General features: G+C 45.4%; 2 protein-coding genes across 2 annotated transcripts in view; one reads left to right on the top strand and one right to left on the bottom strand.

Annotated features, from left to right (window-relative positions):
- Positions 1-1,280: 1,280 nt before the first annotated feature.
- Positions 1,281-19,870, bottom strand: LOC144145820 (group XIIA secretory phospholipase A2-like). The gene is made up of 4 exons (XM_077677580.1): positions 19,464-19,870; positions 10,926-10,993; positions 4,813-4,987; positions 1,281-1,943 (listed from the first exon to the last, which is right to left on the bottom strand). Exons 1-4 carry the CDS (start codon positions 19,699-19,701, stop codon positions 1,831-1,833), a joined length of 594 nt encoding a protein of 197 aa, XP_077533706.1. The 5' UTR covers positions 19,702-19,870; the 3' UTR covers positions 1,281-1,830.
- Positions 19,871-20,240: 370 nt separating this feature from the next.
- LOC144145810 (core histone macro-H2A.1-like) overlaps positions 20,241-23,210 on the top strand; it is a 40,796-nt gene continuing 37,826 nt past the window's right edge. Inside the window, exons 1-2 of the mRNA XM_077677570.1 lie at positions 20,241-20,502; positions 21,352-21,458. Of these exons, the coding sequence (XP_077533696.1) occupies positions 20,331-20,502; positions 21,352-21,458 (279 nt within the window). The 5' untranslated portion in view covers positions 20,241-20,330. The remainder of the gene's footprint in view (positions 20,503-21,351; positions 21,459-23,210) is intronic.

The raw sequence follows: 23,210 nt of genomic DNA, 5'->3' as shown, positions 1-23,210 counted from the left end.
CACAGAGCCTATAGTACATCTTCATCGTCTTCCAGTCTAAAACAGCCAGCTGCAAGATCACCATACCCATTTTTAGCGCATGCACAATTTAACTTCACATAACAGACAAGAAGCGTTGCACTGGTGTTCCCTATTACTATAACTGGTACATAAGGTTTTAACCAAAAGCTATAGACATATTATTAATTGTAAAGAATTTTACAAAAGCATCATATGCTCGCAACTTGAATACGCATCATCTATATAGGATCCTTCCACGGAAACTCTTACTCAATCGCTAGGAATTGTTCAGGACAACTCGGCACGTTTAACACGTTTTATTCAACTACCATGGAACAGCGAGCGTAACCACAATGAAAAACAATTTGGGCCTTCTAGCACTAAGCTCACGTCGCAAAATCACGTCTCTGCCTATTTCATAAAGTGATTTGATTGTGTAGTTTAATGCGCTGGCACAATGCAAACGATGAGGCGCACCGTAGTGGAGGGCTCCGGATTAATTTTGACCACCTGGGGATCTTTAACGTGCACCGAAATCTCGTATACACGGGCGTTTCTGCTTTTCGCCTCCATCAGAAAAGCGGCCGCCACGGCCGGGAATCGAACCCGCAACCTCTTGCTCAGCATCACAACGCCTTAGCCACTGAGCCACCGTGGTGGGTGTATTTCATAAGTGTTTTCCCACAGCGCTTTATGAGATTGTTTAATCACTTTGCCCTCATATGTATCACCGCATCTGGATCACATGCGCTAAGTCGGCGTCATCAGTTGTACTACTAAGGCTTTTTTATTCATTCATACCGCATACATCCAATGACTGGAACCACCATCCACGAGACATTGTTGAAATTAACGATGCCAATTTGTTTTGCTCTGCATTGTGTAGTGTTACTCAAGTCTTGTTTTGTGCACACACAATTTCTTACCCGTGATATATATTTACATTTGTGTATTACTCCTGAAATGTATATGCGTGTACAAATTTGCATGTCTATAGAAATGTGTTAAGTGTTTCTTCTACATTGCTCAAGCCATCTTGGTAATTTGTTTGAAATACCTGCCTGTTTTCATGCTTTTTTTCCTTAAACCCACCACCCTCTGCGATGTATTACTCCGAGGGTACCAATTAATAAAAAATAATAAAATAAAGGCATGGAGTTGCGTCTGACACCCATCTTTACCATATTGCTAGATTTTTTACCATATTTACCATATTGCTAGATTTACTCAAACAGGGTTCTACTACTGTAATGCCAAGCCGATGAAAAAGGCAGACACGGTGAAAAATGCAACAACTGTACTTTATTTCTTGCATGGTAAACATGTGCTTTCAAGTAAGTGTGGGTCATTAAAAGCTAACAGTACAATGCACCTAAAGCCTTGTCGAAGTTTGTGCGTGGCCATGGGGGACTATTGACACTGTTCAACCGCTCACAACTGCCAGCACCGACAGAAACAAAACTTAAACCAGAAGGCCATGTGTATGCCTGAGAAACTTCACCATCCAGCTGTCGTAAAACCCAGCCACAGGGTCCAAAAACAAAGAGATAACACAAGCTGTCACGCACAAGCTGCTGCTACAATTTGCAGCGTGAAAGCAAAAATGCACGTACATCACAGATTGCAGCCACTTCCTTAGAGCTGCCAGAGTCTAAAAATGCGCACCAAAAATATGGAAAGGAAACCCTGTTCACCCCTGAGTGCACCAATCATTCAGCCAAGCGAAACAGCTCCAAAATTTGAAAAAGAAAAAGGCATGGGGGGGGGGGGGGAAAGGGGGCAATGGAACTGCTGCAGATTTTGTCCCGGCCAAAATGAAGCATGCACGATTTAGAGCTCGTACTTCTTGGGGCAGTAGCAGGCCTGCCTCTGTGCATCCTTGAATGCCTTGCAGCCCAGGTACTGGCTCCCCGTGTAGAAGGCCCGCGCTGCTGCTCTGCAAGCTGCAAGAAAACAGCGACAAGAGCCGGAGCTTGTTGTGCAGCTATTTGCAACGGCAGGGCACCGAAGTGCCATGGGGAGGGCAAAGAAAGAATGCAGACACCACCAGGCTGGGCCCAGAATTTAATTTTTAATGGAATAACCCGCAAGTATGCACAGGTGTTGCAACAATATTGTAAACATTTCAAAACTTTTTGCCAGTGCGCTCCGCTCGCTCATTCGGGCTGAGCTACTGTGCAAGCAAAACATTTTACAATCTATTTTGCCTAAAAATAACATTGGCGACAGCAATTCCCCGGTTATTTTGAAACCGAATCAAAACGAGTTTTCATCTGTTGGATTTGCCGTTTTGCTGTACATGGACGGCTAAAAAAGCTAAAAGCTGATTCAGTACAGTCTGTGCATTGGGCAAAAACGGGCTTTGAGTTGACATATTTTGCAATGTTGCAAACAATTGCAAATAAGGCCCACACTGCTCAAATACCACAGAGTTCCACCCTTCAGCACTTTTTTAAAGCTAAGCTTCCTGACCAGCCCACCCATTTTATTTATTTATCAACTGGTATTTGAAAGTGACATACACAATGTACACAACTACCTCAATGTTTTTGTAAGGCGAGGTCTTTGCGCATGAACCTGAAATAAGTGCATCAACACTCTATGAAAGGCTTTCTCGACTTTATATTCCTGCCACTTTTAAACTGCCACCTGGAGTGAAATGTTACAGACATTATCGAGTAGGCTGTCTCGCTTAAACGGGCCATGCAGACAAAATACAAGTTTATTTTATTCAAAAGATTTGGTGTTTTATAGTGCCCCTAGCACTTGTCCGGCACCAAACGATCCTTTATTCCCCAAGAAATTAAACAATTTAAGCCATAATTTTGAATCTCCCGTTAAATCGTGTGTTTTGAGTAGTCTGCAATGACGTATCCAGGGTAAGTACTGAAGGCAATGTAAGTATGTGAACTAGGGTTGCAGCGAACGGTGGAACACATTGTTTGCTGTCAGTCCTCCTATATGCTGCCACCATACCGCTCTGGACTGCTGTCCATTCTCACTTTGTTTTTCACCAGATTTGTGCCTGCATAATGTTTGTTACGGTTGATAGTATTCATTTCGTGAAATATTTGGTATGCTCGACAAACAGAGTCACAGAAGACAATGTCACTTAAGCCAGTTGGCCAGTGTAAGCTCAATGCCCCGGACCGCTGTGCAGCTGTAACCGTCACAGTATGCGCAGTACGCACTGGTGCTTCTATGTTTACGTGTGTGTTCATAACTTCCATTGTTTAAAACAGTATTCTTACTGCTATAAAAAGAATATGCATTAAATTTAAGTGCAAACAGTTCGTTCTGCAAGCTTATAACCCCTGTTTACCATTTTTTTTTTGTGATTCTAAGCACCCTCCCTTATGTTCGGGAAAATAAATCGGAAAAAAAGTTTGCATGCCAATCTAAGCACCCGCTTACCTAAGCAACCATCGCAAGGTTGTTTTAAGATGTGCGGAAGTGGGCCTGAGTTGATGTTGCCAAGTGATTTATGAAGTTTGCAGTTACAAGCCCCTTCAACGGAACAGAAGACGACTTGCTGGGAAATACTGAGAGCAGTGGCCCAAGCGGCACAACGGACTCGAATGGTAGTGAGGGTGACCAAGTACCATACGTAAGCGGTGGGTTCATTGTCTGTTACCATTTTTTTTAATGTTTGCCAAATAAAATATTATTCCTTGGGCCCATCCTGTCAAGATACAGCCAACAAAAAAAGTGCAGGTGGGGGGAGCTTAATTTAGGTTTTTAAAATCTAAGCCCCCACCCCCCACCCCCTCACATCCCCTCCTTCCCCCCTCCTTCCTCACTTTAAGCATTGCAATCGTGGAAAAAAGGGGGGGGATTAGAATCGAGTAAATATGGTGATTTGCGTTGGATTTTGCCAGCCGCAGCCAATCGCACAGCTGTGTATAATACGTCATAGGCTCTAGTGAGGGAAATGATCTAGTGGGTTGCATGGCCATTCCCTCTTTCCCTAATAACATAGCCTATTTGAGTAACGTTTGCGTTAAATGTGTTGTCAGTGTTATTCTAACGAGGCACTCTTCCGAATGAACCAAACTTGCATTTTGTCTGCAAGGCCCCTTTAACAATGACATTACTTAATCCTAAAGTCAAATGTTTCTGCACGTCGCCCCCAGACATCACTGACTCGAGCAAAGGGCTCGCAAGAAACATGATCTCGTTTGTCCCAAGGCAGCTGCTGCTGCTTTAGCTGCTGAGCCACAACTTGCCAGTGTGGCAGAGTTTACTAACGATTGTTCATCTATGTTTTTGTTTGTCTGTTGGGCGCAACTTTTACCTGTTCCGAAATTAGCACCATCAAATATTCACTGAACGCCCTCAAGTTGACCGATTGGTGAGACAAGGCCACTAAACAAACTAAAAATTCATGAGCCATTCCACTCTGTGAAGGTAAATAACCAGCGAAGCTGGAGTCCGGACAACATGCAGCCGCCCCATTTCGACGACAGAAGATGTGTGAGACACCTTTCATAGCCTGCATGCTTGCGAAACTATAGGATAAAAAAATACATATGAGTTCTGCTTAAGTCTCAAACAAAACAGCACAAGTTCATGACTAGGCGTTTCGGCAGCCATTCTATTTCAGACCGTGGCTAAAGCAACAGCAAGAACAGGGCACCATTGTCAAGAAGAACTTTGCAGGACCAGGTCATTTTCGTTTACTCAGCCCCTGTAAGCCCGAGAAACTTTTTTTTTTTTTCTATTTCCGGTTTACTCCGTGCCCTTGTTTCACAAACGGGGTACAGCTTATAGCTGTCACTGACACTGGAACCGTGACCAGAGCCCCCCTCATACCCTGAGCGTTCTTCTCCTTGTGGCTTCTGCCCAGCTTCTTATCACAGACCGAGTCCAGACAGCCAAGAAACCACGTGTCACAGCTGTCCTTGTCAGCTAAGCAGGTGCCGTAGCAGAGGTCGTGCTTGTGGCAGCAGGCGTTCATGTCCTTGAGTGGCAGCTCCTTGGCTTCCAGCTGCATTGCATTGCGCAGAGCTTTGAGCAACAACGTCGGGGACCTTCAGCAGCATCAGGTGAATGGAAAGAAAGGTGCACTCCTGTGCCGCCATACGCATCAATTTAGATAGCCAAAGATCACATTCCATAGCCACATTATAGGCCCTAGAGAGGCAGATAATGTCCTCTAAGGTAACCAAGGTTGCAAAACTTTGTTGCTTCACAACATCTAAAAAGCTGTGGGGAGCGCAGAGCAGTGATTTCGCCATAACGGGCTGTAGCGCCGTTCTCCGCTCACTGTTACCACCAAATGCATGCAATTCCAATTTCCCGCCTTTGCAGTGCTCGCGCACCCCCTGCCTGAAACTGCACCAGCCTGAGTTCTGTTCTCTTTGTGCTTTTCTCCCTGCACGTGCCGCCGTTGCACTGCCACATCTTGCGTTTAGTAAACATCCCCCTCGCGAGGGGCACGATCAAATGCAGAGCATTTCCGGGGGCGCACGACGTTAAGTAGTTTGCGTTACGTTAATGTTGTTGCACATGTGGCAACTGCTGACGAGAGAGCGCTCGTCAGCAGTAATTTGAATGAGTCAACGATATAAGGCGCGTTAGTAGCGTCCCATTCTGTGTCGGCTTTGTGGCGCAGTGGGTAAAGCACCATGTACATTGCGTTCTGCCCACAGGGACGAGGGATCGAAACCGGGCGCCGCATAGCATTTTTTTTTATATAGTAGGGAGGGGTGCGGTGCGGACTACGGACGTCAACACGGGTGACATCGTGAGTTACTGAAATGCTCTGCATTTAAAACAATTTTACTCACCATACTGTGACAAACAGTTGCTGTATACCTACTGCCTGGATGGTTCTTTGCTATCTTGCTGGATGAGTGACTTTTGCTTTTGTACTAAGTGTTTGCTTTTTTTTTTTTTACTGCACTGGGAATAAAAGCCTGCTGTTTTCTAAGAAGAGCAGAGACCCAGGCTACAAAATTCTGCATCTTTCTCCCTAATGAGGTGCCTTGCCAATAATTAATTGCTTCAAGTGTGCCCAGCAATATAGTAATGACAGTAGTATCTAGGGTATTGCAAATTTCAACACTACATGTTAATGACTTTAATGAAGTGATAGCTTTACACACAGAAGAATTACTATTAAGAAAAAGTGCTCGCCAACAAGTAGGGATTGACCATGCCAAATACAGCCCTATTAATAAAACTCCACCCCTTCTTTATTTGATTAAAGCTGCCAATTTTAAGAGTCACAGTTTATTGCCATGCACTGACCTGTGCCCTCGGTCTTGTCCGTTACCTACCTAGCTTTATGTAAAAGCCTGAAACAAATGGGTTCCATCCAATCTTGGAACACATTAAACCATGCACATGAGCTTATCCCAATAATCACATCAATGAATTCAAACAAATGTTACAGACAAGCAGCGATAGGCCGTGAAACTTGTGGAATCTGCAAGTTTTTAAAAAAATTGAACGGTTTTCTTATCCTTCTATCAGGTGCCTTTTACAGTACTCCTAATGCATACGATTAGGACTTATGTATTTATTTAATTAATTTATAAGCCCCGAGGGCCTTACATAAGGGGGGATACATCAACCTGGTACAACAGTGTCAACAATACATCTGGTGCGGGAACAATACTAATAACAAAGTGGTCAGTCAGCAACATGTAACACACTTGAAGAGAAGCAAGCACACATTGCCAATGCACATAAATATCACCTGACAAGAAAAGAATGGCTACAAATCATCCCCGACTTCTAAATAAGATAACAAAGCAGATTTGAAACGTGATGAATCGGTGAGGGCGACGATGTTTGTGGGTAGAGCATTCCATTCATTCGTACACAAAGTAAGAGGTGAAAAAAACTGGTACTTCTTAGTGCGCGAAAATATTGGTTTAATCTTATGCATATGGTCGATACGAACAGAAATGTGCGGAGCAGGGTAAATGAAGCTTCGAGAAAAAATGTGTCACTATGATACAAAGTGTGAAAAAAGGATAGGCAAGACAACTTTCTGCACGTGGCAAGTGAAGGAAGGTTCAAATTGTGCTTCAGTAATGACACACTTTGATAGCAAGAGTAACAGCAGCAGATAAACCTGGGTGCTTTATCTCACACTGATTTCAGCATATATCCCATACGAGGGTGCCAAATTGTTGACGTGTACTCTAAGGAAGGCCTGACCAAAGTTTTATATGCCTGAAGTTTTGTGTCCGAGTTCACGCACTTCAGACAGCGTTAGAAGACCAACGAGTTTTTTTGAAGGACTTGCCGGTAATGTATTCAAGATTACTGTTCCAGGTTAAATCACAGTTTAAGAAAATGCCAAGGTATTTTGTTGATGAAACCGTCTCAATTACACTGTCATTAACTGCGTATGTGGGAGGAGGGTGGGTTGCACCGGAAGCAAATCCAATGTTTCTCCAATGCTAATTTCCATTTGCCCCAATCAGCACCACACTGGGAGTTCTATTAAGTCTGACTGTAAATTCTGTGTATACAGACAGATCTTTAAAATCTAGCCCCAGTAAAAAGTTTCCCCACTTTGTCCCACTGCAAGAGCATCATATCTTAGAACTTTCAATCGTTACTAAAAAGTCTTCAGTAGTTTTTTTTCCCATCAAAGAAGTTTTGTTTCTGTCTCCTATCTTAATCACCACAGCAATATAGCTTTGCCAGTGAATGTACAAAAAAAAAAAGGAAACACTTGACTTACTGCTATATAAGCACTTATACATAAGCTTTAATTTTGGCAGAACAATTTCATTTTTCACCCTTTGTGGTCTGTGGCCCGACAATGCAAAACAGCCGTAGCGGTCCGTTGTGACGATATGCCCAACATGGGTATTCAAGGTTAAATTTCCCGGTTTTTTAGATGCGACGGCATCTCATTCATGCACCTTGTCCCTCCATATGGCGTTGTCGTTGTCCGTCCACACCCCTCCCCCATTCTCCTCGCCGCGCGAGCTGCGCTCTCCGCCGCTCACCCCCTCTCCTCTCCGATAGCGAACACTCTCTCGCGAGGGGCATTGGATTGGATTCGATTGGCTTGGCTTGGATTTGGATTGGATTAAAGTGGATTGTGTTGTGTCATAGCCGCGCCACGTTGCGTCATAGCCGTGGCAGGGGGTTCACGGCACGTTTCACGCGATGGGAGAATCAACCTAACGGAAACAACAACGGAACCCCCTATGCGCCACATCTACACAGGGGTTCCCGCGAGGGGAGGTGGGAGTAATTTTTCACTGCACCGTGTGCGCATTCTTTGTAAACATGATGCACCATCTCTTGAGAGATAAGTGAACTTTGTTTGTTGAAGTTTTCTTCCTTTTGCACTAGTGTGCAGCACCATGTTCAGCACAGGCCTTCTGGATTCCGAAGCGTTTTCACGTGCGCGCTGTTCGCTGAGAAGCATGGCCGCCTTCTCGCCGTGGGCGTTCTACCATGGTGCACTTAGCGAAAGCGATGACGACTTCAGTGAGGAAGAGAATTACATGCCTCCAACAGACAGTGATGGCAGTGATTGGACAGAAGTGAGTTACGAAGACTGCGAAGGCGATGGAGACAGCACCGGGCAGATCATTACTCAGTGAGCTACGATTTTGTCAAAAGACAATGAATAGGTGTCCAAATTTTTTTTCCTGGTATGTAGAAGTTTCCATTGCCAATAGTTTTATTTGGAGGTGCACACAGCTGTAAGATCATGTGGAGAAAGGATCATGTGGAGAAACCTACAGTACCGCCGCCACCTCCTCCAACAGCTGGTAGGTGATCTGAGGGCTCAAGCCAAAAAGCAGGGCTTGTCAGCACGTATGAAAGTTGGGGAAAGACTATTTGGGATGAGCAATTTTATCTACAAGCTCCCACACCAAAGTAGCAAAGACTGTGCTGTTTGTAGCGATAGAAAAAGAAAAGGAGGCAGGAGATAAACAGGAAATTTTTGAAAAACCTGCAATAACAACCCTGGCCTGGACCCAGGAGAATGCTTCGAGCTGTTTCACATGCTGTTCAAATATTGGTAAAGGAGTTGCAAGCAGAATGGAAGAGAAAAAATAAATATCCCGTAAGTGTTTCTTGCACAGTTTGTTTTTTTCTTCGCAACGCCCGAAACTGCCAAAATGGTTGCGGACCGGAACGGCTGGAAAGTGGGTAAAAGTTCTGCACTGCAAAGGGCTAAGCATAAGACTATATAACCAATCCTCTTCCCATGTCAACAAGCAATGATCACCCATTCATTCAAAGCAGGTGTCAAATTAACCTGCACACGCTGTTACTGAAATATCAGATGCTGCACATTTTAGATCTGCAGCGTCTAGCGTTTTTGTGTGAAGAGCGGCTCATTTTTATTATTATTTGCTCTATCTTTTTCAAATATTGCTTTTAACCACCCTCTACCTCTGTAAGAACACACTTTTGCCCTCAGGGCATGCAAATAGATAAACAAACATCACAGCACAACTGCTCTTGTGTACACTATTTGATGTGCTCTTTGTAATGCCCCTAGACAACCAGCAAGTCTTTTAAAGAATGTGCCTTCATGCCCTCTTATGGGAATAAAAGTAAGGCTCCATTTAGAAAGTAAACAAGAAAGGGCTTGCCTTGAAATTATCATGTGGTTCAATTCACTAACATCCCTTCTCACCTAATGCAGCGGTGCTTCCGATGCTTCCCCTCGTGCTGTAACCAATGATAACCCTCAAGAGTTTGGTTATGGGAACAGTCAAAAGGCAATGCCTTCCCTGGAAAGCTTCAGGAAACATGGATATCTCAAACGAACAACAGGCTAGCCCTAAAGGATGACCGCCTCCTGCTCACAATAACACACACCTTGTAACCAGTTAAATTGGGGGAGTAAGAAGTACAAGTTCTAATGTGTCCGACTGTCATTTTAAACCCCAGTGCATTTAGCAATAACTTCCTCAGCAATAAAGAACGACTGAGAAGCCATCCTACCCTATGGAAATGGATGGCTGGTGAAGCCATGAGGTGCCAAGCTTTGTGTTCTATACCCTCTGTCTCCCATTCCTTCTTTGTGCTAAATCTGCTGCATCTTGCTGGCCCATAATGTCCATTCAATCCGTGGCTTCGGTGTGTGTGTTTGTGGTGCGACATCAAAGCTTTCATGTCCCAGATGTTCACAGGTCATTCTCCCAGCAGTCCAACCAAGCAGCATTCTCCTTGACCTTGAGTGGAACATAAACGGCTGTGTCGAGGTCATTCTGTTGTTGATTTTTTTTCCCTTTTGTTTTCTTTCTCCTCAGGAACATGCTAACGACCATGTTGAATTCATTCCCTTCTCTTCCACTCCCTTTTCCACACAGACAACTCTAAATTGTTTCTAATTGTGTTCCTGCACAAAGAAAGTTTTACAACAAGTTTGGGTCATAAAATTATGTTTGCAGCAATTAAACACAGTTTTCGAAAGAACAGCATTGTGCTTTATTGAGGCAATAAGATGGGAACCTGGAATGAAGCTCTAAAATGGGACACCTAGTCACCATACTTTAGCAGGGTACCAATCCAAAAATTCTAGAGAGGCCACTAACTAGCTTCTGAACTGCACCCTTGATTTCATTTAACCAGAACTGAATCGGAATGAAAGTTTACTGGCTGGAGCCCAACCCTGAAATAAAACATTTTTTTTCCCGCCCAACACCATGCTTCAGGGACTTCTTCCAGCGAGCGACAAAATGGTCAATTTATACAACATTTGAAAGCCCTAATCAATACTAGAGAGCTTTGTCAGGTTGTTAAGGGCAAGACACACGCCTGAGTGAAATTAAAAAGCAGTCACTGTGGGCAAGAGCATTTCTGCCACCCGGTGTGGCTCACTTATCCAGCCCTGTGCCCATGGAGTTTGCATAACCAGCTTTTCTACAGACATTCTTATGTCAAAAGTCATAAAGTCAGCATGCCAGAGAATGATGCAGGAGTGTCACCTGGAAGCCGTAAGCACCACAGCCATTGGAGTCTGCCTTGTAGCCAATCTTAGGTTTCGGTGAAGACCCTTGTGGAAAAGGAAAAAAAAGCCGAAAAGAAAAATACATCAACAGCATTTAGGGATACAGATTGGCCCACTTTGTAGTTATCACCAGTAAAAAAACAAAGGAGAGAAAAGATGAGGCAACCCCAAATGCTACATTCCAACTATTCCATTACTCTCAAAGATACAGCCGTTCACAAAAACATGTACAAAGAGGATTGAAAGAAATACAAAGTAGGGCTAAACATCAAATGAAAAGGCACCTCGCTTCTTTATCAAGCAATTGCCTTAAGAGTAGGCTACACTCTCAACATATCAGTAAGAACTGCGAATTCGTCCATTTTATTGAATTTACAGTCGCACGGTACAATTTACATCAGAGGCTGTGCATTTTGTGGTTCGTATTTCTTTTAATCCCCCCTCAGCATACCACAGGCACAGAACCCAACAAATGCAGACATGTCAAACAAGAAATCTTCGATGCCTTCTATATTTTCAAAGTGGTCAAAATGACATGGTTGTAATGCCTTCTTTATCATCTGTGTTTTCAACATTAATAACTATGTTACCTTGCAATGTTTTAGGCAGACTGTACAGAAATAGCATTTTCAAAAGGTCGAAATTTTCACTGCAGTTGGCCTTTAAGGAAGGCACACAGGACAGTGTTTACACTGTTCTTGCCAAGCGTAAGTACCTTAGTCTCTCTGAATGGCATCCTGTTTTAAGGTTAGAAGCATCTTTGGGTTGCACACCAAGATCATCCCACCCCTCCCATCACTAGCCAGGACGAAATGGCCACGTCTCTTGTGAGGAACAGGTGAGGCCATTCCTTGTCTCCTCATTCGTAATGTGACAGCCAAGGTGGAATTGTTTGTGGTTAAACAGTGCAACTGAGGCTAAGATGGATGGAGAAGACAACACAAGCACTCACCCTCAGCTGTAATTTTATTGTGAAGAGACCCCTAGCAAGTTAAGTGTGCAAACAGAAAATCAGAGAGGAATCACTGGCGATAAAAGTTGAAACAGTTTCATGTGGTTGAGAGCGAAGCTACGCAATAGTCACACTGATGTGCAGTTCATCAAAAAACATACTCAGACAGGACGCTGGTTAGTACCAAAGGTGTCAATCCGCACGCAAGACAGAAAATGAGGTGTGCAAGCCATAGCACTGCTTGCACACCTCATTATGTTTTTATTACATTTTTCATCCGGATGTGATGCCCCATCAGCAAATATTCACCTATGCGTTTACAGTGGTTTAACAAATTCAGTACTGCAAGGACCTAAGCAATTCCTCCACTTCATGAACTTAACTTTCTTGTTTTTAGTTCCTTGATTTTTCTTTTTTTTTTCTTGCGAGACTTAAATGTGTGTCAGCTGAAGACCTGGCCAGAGCAAAAAATTGTTGAACTGGAATACTTAAAGAACCTGCATTGCTCTCTTTTGCAAGTGTTTTGCTGCATTCTGGTGGGCCATCTTCTTCCAAAAATACTTTAGATATGGGGAAAAGGGCTGCAAGAGAAGCAGCTCATGCAACACTCTGTGAATCAAACACCGCCTACACTGTGAATGCAAATAGAGCAAAGTTTCTTCTTTAGGAGCAAGCCAGAAATGCAGCATGACAATGCATATGCAAACCCAAGCTGCTGAGACAGAAAGATATTGCCTTAACTTCTGGTTTATTTGAACGCAAGCACTCCACCAGGATCACGCGATCAGACTGACATTACACCATATTTGTACTGCAAAGGAAAATTTGACATCTATTTCAAACGAAGCCGTACGGCTCTTTGCAAACCTGAGTGGGAAAGCCGTACAGCTTTTCTTTGTAACCGCATGGCTGCATTTGAGGTGGATGTCAAATTTTTCTTCGCAGAAACTTACTCCATCTTGCGGATACCCCCTAAATCTGGTTGATTAACACCACATTTTACAAAGCTATTTTGACTGACAGGGCAAAAAAAAAAAAGTGATTCGAACTGCAAAATACAGCAATACCCAATGCAACTTAAATGAGCACTTCTGTTGGCAGCTGACAGCATATCTGATTGCTTCATGGCTCTGTGGAGGGGAACAAAAAATAAATGGTAGTTTTAGTTTTTTTTTTTTTTTGAAAAGGAAGAGCTGTTTGCCATCGAACAAAAGCCAAAATAGCTACGAAAGGTGCGATCTTTCAGTTTAAACAAAAAGACGTTCAGGCTTCAAATGTCTCTTTAACAAACTGTCTCCCTAGGTTTTTTTTTTTAAATGCATGATGATGATGATGCTTAGTGGCTTCCCCTTTGAAACGGGGTGGCGTTGCACAGCGACCTTAGTCGTAACGCCACTGTACAATCACCTGGCCAAAAAAAAAAGAAAAAACACACCTTTATGGAATTTTTGTGCTAGTTTGACTTCTTTGTTCGCATGTCTTCCCAGATTGTTCTTTGCTCTTTTCCCACCAACATTCTAACCTTCTTTTACTAATGTCTACTGCTGTCCAATTCACTTTTCCATTAACCTTAAAGCCAAGGGCTCCCAGAAGCTGGATGTCTTCCTCCCTGAGGACTGGAGGGATACCTTTGCACTCTGTTACTATATGTCACATGGTTTCTGGCTCCCTGCCGCAACCTGCACACAGTTCTTCCTGTACCAGCTCGTGGATAAGCGTTTTTGCCCGCAAGCAACCCGCCCGGGCTTCAAAAAGCAATGCAGCTCCCTTTGGTGTTATCAAAGAACTTTTCCCTCGTGATCCCCCGTTTCCCGATTCTGTATATATCTAAGGACTTCTTTGCGACCATCCTTTTTTTTCCAGGTCGTTGTCTCTGATTCTTTCAGTTCATTTTTTATTACCTTGGTCGTTTCCCCTGCGCTTCCAGGCTTCATATACTTTGTCCTGCGCCTTCTGGTTCTTTTCCTCCACTGTGTCCACACTTTTCATGTAAAGATACCATAACACTCTCGCCGCCCACCTCTGGTCATCAATATTTCTAAGTCGTTCTTCAAAACATATTTTGCTCTGCGCTTCTTGGAGGCCCATCCCATGTCTCCTTGCACTGCCTCATTTGTTGTTTTACTGTGTGCTCCTAATGCCAATCGACCTACCACCCCCTGATTTACTTGTAGCCCTGATTGAATCTCTGATTTGACACACACTACTGCGTTTGAAAAGGTGAGTGCCGGTACCATTACACCCTTCCAGATTCCTCTCACTGCTTTGTATTTCTTATATCCCTATAGGCTCCGTGCAGTCAAGTTTTCCGAGCGAGCGCAGCGCCATCTACCGCGCCTCCGCGCAACACTGGGTAGGCCGAGCCCCACTGTTCTGGCCGGCCGCCTGCTCTAGGCACTGTGCATGCGCCCTTGCAAATGCGTCTATCAAGTGGTTCGGTGCGCTGAGGTGGCTTAAGTTTGCGGAATACGCTGCAACGGCGACAGGACGGAGTGTTATCGACCGAGAGGCTTTAAAAGAAACAAAGCGCAGAAGGAAAGCTACCGCCTTCGCTGCCCTGAATCGTCCGAGTTGGGAAGGCTGGTCACAGCCTCACAGGTGGCACATGTTCCCGTGAAATTTTTAGAAAATACAACGGCGATGACTACCAAGCAGATTACATGCTGCTGTCAAAGTAAAGTGTATCGGTTTTCCAGCTGTTAATACTCGTGAGCTTACAATAAATTTCCCCTGTTAGCGAATACCGTGCGCATTGGCAGTATTCGCACGAAGGTTGATTTCTCTGCATCATGCATGCGTCTTCCGCGGCGTTTATAATGAAAATTCATGCGACACGTAACACTCAGCCGTAATTTATTCGTAAGACAACTAATTGATGACTGCAAGATCTCACCCCCTTTTTGGAAAAATACATCTCACCCCCTTTTTGGAAAAATATGATTGTTTTTAAACAAAGTAGGGTCATTTGTTTGAAAAAAAAAAGCTGTCAAAAAGCCGAAATACCTACGTCAGTACAAGGTATAAAAGCAACGCATGTGGGATGTTTGCGCTGGAAATAAATGCTGTTCAATAAAACAAAGTCGTTTTAACGGGGTTCACAACAGCAACTTCAGAGAACAATTAAAAATAAACGGAGTTTATGATGATTCTAATATTTGGAGGCCCTGCTTACCCCTTAAAAAGGAAGAGATAGTCTTAAATCGTTCACAGGCATTTCCTGGCGGGCTTGGAGCGAAACCTGTGTACGTTGTGAATGTATTCACGGAAAAGGAGACGGAATGCACAGAGGTTGCAGTCTTCCCTCGCTCCTGAGGCGATACTGCTTGACCTCAAACACGGAGCAGAGCAATGCTCGCTCCGTGATCTCGGGGTGGGACGAACTGGCACCAGCGGAAATGAGCTGTCAGGGGCGAGGAGCAGGACACATTCTGGAAATGTTTGGCGATAATTCAAACCGTGAAATTGAAAATCGTCGTCAGGTTCATTTCCTGGCTGCAGCAGCCGCTTTTCTGGTAGAGGCGAAAATCGAAAACGTCAGTGTGTTCGAGATTTCGGTGCACGTTAAAGAACCACAGGTGGTCAAAATTAATCCCGATCCCTCCACTACGGTGCACCTCATCGCCTGTCTGGCGTTGGCGCGTTGAACCGCACAATCAATCAATCGAAAATATCCGCCAGTTGGTGCGCAGTTCTCGATGCTTCCCACTCGCCTGATCCACAATGGAGCCCGCGTATTTAAGGTAATTATACTTGCTTTGAAGTCAATGCTACTAGCACGTAGCGCAGCGTACAGACCGCACCACACCCAAACAATCGATCCTGTGAGACGGAGCACCGTACTCGCGAAACCACGGCGGTTCGCGATTTCAAGTATGCGAACAAAACGGCTTCTTTCCAATGCTGTGAACAGCTAATTAATTTGTGCTTTCTAGCAGAAACACAAATTCACAGAAAAAACTATGTGGAAACATGAAAACGTGCGCACGAAATGCTCCACCTGCGTTCTGGCTATGCGTGGCACTGGGAAGTCAATATCACTTGCCCCCCTCCTCCGTACGCGTAGTCAACAGTTCAATCCTTCAGGCTATTCCTAACCCGGTGCGGTAGAATTACTGTAGCATGTTTTAATTATTCTAAAACTTAAAAATTGCGTATACTACATTTCATCCGGTGCCGCCAAGCAGGAGTGCCACCGAAACCCGAGCACGCTGGCGAGCGGTGGCCGACCCAGTATTTTTCTTATTGCCCGATGGCAGCGCTGGGTGTCGCGGCTCAGTGTCGCCCTCTGTTCACTGCACGGCGTCTATAGTGCTCTGTGCTTCATGATAGGGGCGTTTCTTTTGCCTTTCATTCTTAAATGCTCATGAGTTTTTAGATACGCCTGACCTTCATTTATCCGTATGCCCAAATATTTGTATTTCATTACCCACGGTATTGTTGCTTGTTGAACGAATTGTGCTTCATGATAGAGGCGTTTCTTTTGCCTTTCATTCTTAAATGCTCCTCATGAGTTTTCAGATACGCCTGACCTTTGTTTATCCATATGCCCAAATATTAGTATTTCGTTACCCACGGTATTGTTGCTTGTTGAACGAATACCGCTTTGTTACGGGAGTCGTCATTAAAACCAGAACTCCCTCCACCGCCTGAGCCCTCACTCACCATACAGGGTAAACCCGTTCCCAAGGTGACCGTTCTTCGGGTACTAGGACTTCAAATTCAACAAGATGGGGCTGGCCACGCAACTCTCACCCAACTGCAAACCACCGTAATGCAACTAGTCGGCCTCATTCGACGAATCACCCACCGCCGTCAAGGCCTTAAGGAGCGCGACACTGTAAGCCTTGTACAGGCTCTCCTAATAAGTCGCATAACATACGGCACGCCGTATCTCACACTAAAACCTGCTGAAAGTAATAAATTAAACGCCCTCATACTGAGAAGTTACAAAATGGCACTTGGGCTACCTATCACCACGTCAACAATCCGTTTCCAACAACTCGGGGTTCACAACACCCTTGAGGAGCTCATCGAGGCGCATCTCACCAGCCAAAAAGAACGCCTCCTCCTGACAACCACCGGTCGCTCAATATTAAGTCGTCTCGGCTATCCGCTCCCCCCACCGGAACATACTCTTCAACGCATTCCACCAGCTATCCGTCGTCACATCACTGTCTCCCCTATACCCCGCCATATGCACCCAACGTATAACCAAGGCCGCCGCAAGGCGCGGGCTGCCCACCTCTACGTCAAGTACGGATCTCGGGACGACACTCGATACGTGGATGCCTCTCCATACTCCTCTCACTCAGCCCACACGTCAGCCGTTGTCGACTCCACAGGAAGTCTTGTGAACTCAGCTACCACCCCTACCAACAACATAACAACAGCAGAAGAAATTGCAATTGCCTTGGCCGCCCACACCGATCTAGAGTACGTGACGATCCTGACAGACTCCCAGACCGCTTGCCGCCACTACCAAGCTGGACGAATCTCGGCCCTTGCCCTCCGCATTCTTGCCCAACGATCAGCGCCAATTCCTGATATCCGCATCGTGTGGACACCGGGTCACACGGCTCTCCCTGGGAATGAGACGGCCCACGCCTCTGCCCGCGCCCTCATACCCCGGGCACCCACGGGAGCCGACGACCCAAGTGCTTCTCCGCCCATACCCCTCCGCTACGCTGACATCCTTGCCCATTTACGCCGACAACGCCAGCACTTCTCTCCACCCCATCCGAACCTTCCCAAGACCGACGAGTGCATCTTACGACGGCTGCAAACCAACACCTTTCCTCATGGCACACGCCTTCATGCTATGTATCCTGCACAGTACTCTCCAAAGTGCAAACACTGCCCATCCCCATGCACCCTATACCACATGGTGTGGGAGTGCCACCTAACCCCAACTCTACTCCCCCTTCCCAACCCAACCCCTGAGCAGTGGGAGGGCCAGCTGGCTAGTGGCGACCTGGGTGACCAGCAACAGCTGATATCCCGGGCGCAACTGACCGCACGTGCCCAGGGCCTCCTGGACTGAGGACGCCCCCCACAAGAGAGGAATGGCTCAACTAACTCCGTTCCAGCTCAATAAAACGTTTTCACCACCACCACCGACTTTGCTGTGCTAAACTCTAACCCCAGTTCAGTGGCTTCTTCCCCCCATATATCTGCGAGCTGTTGCAGACACTGTTCGCTCTCTGCTAGTAGAATTTACGCAGCCAAGCGAAAGCATGAACAAAAGATTTTACATCTCATGGAAACCTTATTGTAGTAACCTTAGCATCTTTCTGGATAGCAGTTCATGGGCAGGGAAGGACTTTAGATACGGGTGCTCTTCACCCTGCTCCTTGACAGCCTGAGTGGTCATGCTAACTCTCTCCTTGCGTTAGCTAGAAGCGACGAAACGGCCAAGAAAAAAAATTGGCCGCGTATCTGCTTCTTTCGTTGCAAATGTCGTCAAAAGACGATAGTCTTTATCGACTTTTGCCAAGTAAATGCCTCCCTTCGCTTTACCGCTCACCTCTCATGTTGTTCCTCTTGCGTCGCGCTCCTCCCAAGGTAAAGACACCAAAGATTTGATTAAATCATTTTAAATTTCCCGCGTTCCACTGCTCCAAACCGGGTGTGTCGATGCGAACGCTGCCGTACGGCGAAGACGCGCGTTAATCGAGGCACCCTACTTCAACGTTTATAGAACCGAGTTTCCCTACTCCACGTGCGTTGGAAGCAGAACGTGGAAACCATCTAGTGGAACCTTGCGTAACTGTTGCCGGTTGATTTCTTAAAATGGCGCCAGAAGCTATAGTGGCGCTGGCGACAGCAGGCGACGGCAGAGTGAATTCTTTTTCTGCAGTTGATGAAGTATTTAATTTCGCAAAAGTCAAGCATGTTTGAATTTTTATAAAGGAACACTGCAAATATCACTTCTGTATTGATTTGTTGTCTCATATTTGCGTAATGTCTTGTTCTTCTTCAACAATGTTGACAAGTCTGAACATTACACCGGACCAAGACGGGTAGATTTAGCTTTGACTATATAAGACTATTGCGCAGGCATTGTTTTGCTTTGGCCGGGTGGCTGAATCGAGTCACAGACAGACAGACGGACAGACATACAGACACACAGACAGACCAAAATTTCTGGGTTTAAGTAGCCCAAGAAAGACTATCGTCTTTAAAAAAAAAAAAAAAAACACAGAGCCAGTGCTCACGGCCGACGTCTAAGCATCCCAGTTGGCAAACTCAATAAAATGTATTCTTTTTCTCCCGCACTTGCCTGGTAAACGTGGCGCATTTAAATTTAGGGCAAAGCATATAATAGTCTTTATTCACTTACAAATGAGCTTCGGCTGAACGATAAAATTTCCCGCATGTCGAAGCTATTGCGGAGGACTCAGGATTACTTCACATTAATTCGGGAGCTGGTCAAAAAAGTTCCGTATCTATATCTTGTGCATCGTGCTCTGAAATTATACTACCCACAGCTAATCGCGCGCCTACTGCCCCTTTATCGAAAATCTAAGCGTCGATCGCGCTATCAGTGGGCAGATAAGCACTCACCGTCAGGGCACTTGTACGCGCACCCAGGATCCTTAGAGTCCTTTAGAACGTCTTCAACGGTCTTCAAGCCATTTCTAATCGCTTTTATGCCGAACTTCAAATCATCCAAGTAGCGTTCAGCTTGATGCGTAAGGTGTCGCGCGTAATCAAATATTGTCTGTCCGGACACTAGCCAAGCGATTATCGTCACGGCGACTGGAATCAGTCGGTACCAACCGCGAAAGGATGGAAATATCATTGCTGTTTCAATCCCACCATAGGGCCTGAGCTTTCATATTTTTTTTTTCGCGCACGACAAGCTCTGAGCAATCTTTCGAATTAATTAAATGCAAATAAATACGGATGTTATCACGTCCGTACGGAGGCCACAGAGCGGCTAGAACTATGGCTGGACCACTGACAGATCGTATGAGGTTTTGGATTCGGATTGATGAATGAGCAGTAAATGCGCATTTCTGTTATCTGCTCCGATTTATGTAAAAAAATTCGAGCATGAGCACGTAAAATAAGTTTGTCAGCCTTTTCGGTTTGTTTCTGGGAACATTTGAGAGTACCTGCGAATCAGTAACCCTGTCTGCGAATATTGTAGAAAAAAATCCCAATTTTATGCACGCAAAAAGCCAGTTTTTTAGTTATAAGGAATACCAGAAAAATTATACGCTTAAAACGTTGTGTTATATGAGATCTTCACTTTTTCTTGCGGTGCTAACTTTCGGTGATTCCGGCTTGTTTCCGGTTTAGGGACTTCCTGTCCCATAATCCTCCCTGTTCTGTCCCATAATCCTCCCTGCTTGTCGGCATATTGCCGGTTTTGAACACGAGAAGCGTGCGTTCGAGTGGTTCGAGCATTTAATTCCTTTGTCCACCATGTCGGCTCGAGGAGGAAAAAAACGCGCGAAGGGTGTTTCAAAGTCAGTAAGAGCTGGCGTGCTCTTCCCTGTTGGACGCATCGGCCGCTACCTGCGAAAAAGCACTCACCACTTCAGGATCGGGGCCGCCGCTCCTGTCTACATGTCTGCTGTAATCGAGTACCTTGCGGGTGAGCTCACTGCAAGTTAGGTTTTATAAAAACGCAGCCACACGGCGGAAATTTTTGTGCTCATTTCATTATCGGCCGTGCATGCAGAACTGTCGTACGTGAAGCTGGAACTAGCATACTAACATGGGGCCTGCCGCTGCCGGACCGGCGTCTTAACAGCGACCAACTGCTACGCATGTTGTTCCTTGGCTATTATTGAACTGAAAAAGAGGAAACAGAACCGGCAAGCAGGCGTTGGTTCGGCATCGATAACTGCTTTTCTCGCCTTGTGCCCATCACGGGATTTTTAAACAGCTTGAATCGTAACTTGACTACGGCAGCTTCAGCTCGGGGACAAGGAACGCAGTTCGGCGCCATGTGCGCATTGACAGGTCTGGTGCGATAATTAGTAAAACGGTGGCAGCGTCCTCGTTCACTGTTAAGGTTTCGAATTAAACCGCTCTGGTGGGTGCGCATACGAACGATATATTTCGAACGCCTGCTTTTCTCCTTGCATTCCGTGCAATTTGTTAGGCCTTTGTTGTTGCGAAGAACGCAATTTGGAGCCATGTGCGCATTGACAGGTCAGGTGCGATAATTAATAAAACGGTGACAGCGTCTTCGTTTACTGTTACGGTTTCGAACTAAATAGCTCTGGTGGGTGCGCATACGAACGATATAGTGCGAACGCCTGCTTTTTTCCTCGCATTCTGTACTCAAAATTTGTTAGGCCTTTGTTTGCTGCGACCCCCGCGTTTCGCCCTGTCAATGGCGGAAACAAAAGCAACACTAATCTGGCAACACGTGCTCCGCTTGAAGGATGTCAGTCGGCTTTTTGTCTTTACCGTGCTTCCCTTTTGTGTACAACAGCCGAAATACTGGAGTTGGCCGGAAACGCGGCCCGGGACAACAAGAAAGGCCGGATCACACCACGGCACATCCTGCTCGCCGTCGCCAACGACGATGAGCTGAACAAGGTACGCTGGTGTAGTTCCAGCTTTTGTGCTTGTCAGACGCGCTGTGTCGGTGGGGCTCTTCGATTTACAGTCTCGGACTCGCCGCGGACTCCCCGAGAAGCAGTCCGGCATTCGATTTTCCCATGTATCCCTACGGCTTCGGGGAATCCCAGGACTACCCTTGGACTATCCGCGCTTAGTCCGAGAATGTAAATCGAAGAGCCCCGGGGACGTTGCTACTAGGGTCCATACAGTTTATCGATCTACGATTAATCGATTTTTTTTTTTTTTCTTAAAAAAATTGTGTATTTTTTTTTCTAATGAGCCTGTGTATCCGAAAATGTTCTTGCAAGTGCAGCGCAATAAGGAATTCAAGAAAAAGAAAAAAAAAACAGGAAGAATGCTGCCCTGTGTTTTCTCTTCTTTCTTTTATTTATTGCGCTGCACTTATACGGTGGAGTCTGTGCCCAGCTAGCCACTTGAATGTGTTAATCACACAGGTGCAACTCTTATTCTGAATCTCCTCTTCGTTCTAGCTGTACCTCTGATCTGCAGTATATCATGGCATTTCAGTCTCCCAGCTGATTTCTTGATGTGGATATTTTGCTGGCAGTCGACATTTTGCGACTTGTGAATTCTGCCAGCACAACAGCAGAGACTGTCGGCAGCTGGCACTTTCTAACGGGAGTGGACAAATGATTGCTGGCAGCAGGCATTGGTTGCACTGACTGCCAGCAACGTATCCCGAAGGACTACAGTACCAGCTGCTGGCAAAATATGCTGCTAACTATGCTGGCAGTTTCTATGCCTGTTAATTATGCCGGCCGGCCTACTGATCATGCCAACACAGCCAATACAACGATGGGACCACTGTCACAATGGGTAGTGCTGGCATTACATTCCAGAATAATTCAGAGTAGAAAACGAGGCAAAAAAGAGAAAATTGGAACTAAGTTTCGAATTTTCTCATTTTGCTTCATTTTATACCCATTTACTCATTCTTTTTTCCACTTTGCTTTGATGTCCTGCTTGTTCTCTGAGTTCGTTCGTCTATTGTGTACCTGCCGTAGCCTAGCTGGAGCAGTTCTTGTTCCCATTTTCTTTGATGTTTTCATGAAAAGCAGGGGGGGGGGGGATTAGATATTTTGGCGCATCATATGTGCATGAAGCAGTAATGATTACATCGATTCCCGGCCGCGGCGGTCGCTTTTCTGATTGAGGCGAAAAGCAAAAATGCCCGTGTGTACGAGATTTCGGCGCACGTTAAAGATCCCCAGGTGGTCAAAATTAATCCGGAGCCCTCCACTACGGCGCGCCTCATCGCCTGCGTTGCGTCGGCGCGTTAAACCCTACAATCAATCAATCAGTAATGATTACACAAGTGCATTACAATACAGTGCTTAATAAGAGCCGAGCAAGCATGTAGATCGAGCTCGAGTTCATGGGTTCTGCAGCCTGAGCTTTTGCTCAGTAACAAAATTTAAATAATGCCTGTTGGCGAATTGACGGGATTTTCAGATTACGAATCAAGTATCTCTATTGCTGGCCAAATAAAGTAGTCTCATCTTTTTATGTTTAGATTGTATTTTGAATAATTTGAGAGTAGTTGGAAACAGATTCAAACAATTCAGTGCTGCGGATTTCCCCCTTCACAGGAGCTCACTGCAGGCCCGCCGTACGGGCCATATAATGCCTCCATGCCCTTCTCTAGTCCACAAAGGCTCCCTACTCTCGAGGCATCATGGATTTGGTTCAACTCATACGATATTGTTT

This window comes from Haemaphysalis longicornis, unplaced genomic scaffold, assembly GCF_048455015.1.
Source record: "Haemaphysalis longicornis isolate Haplotype H1 unplaced genomic scaffold, Haemaphysalis longicornis Haplotype H1 scaffold_1, whole genome shotgun sequence".
NCBI lineage: Eukaryota > Metazoa > Arthropoda > Arachnida > Ixodida > Ixodidae > Haemaphysalis > Haemaphysalis longicornis.
The sequence above is the reverse complement of the archived record's forward strand: the minus strand, read 5'-3'. Positions and strand labels throughout refer to the sequence as shown.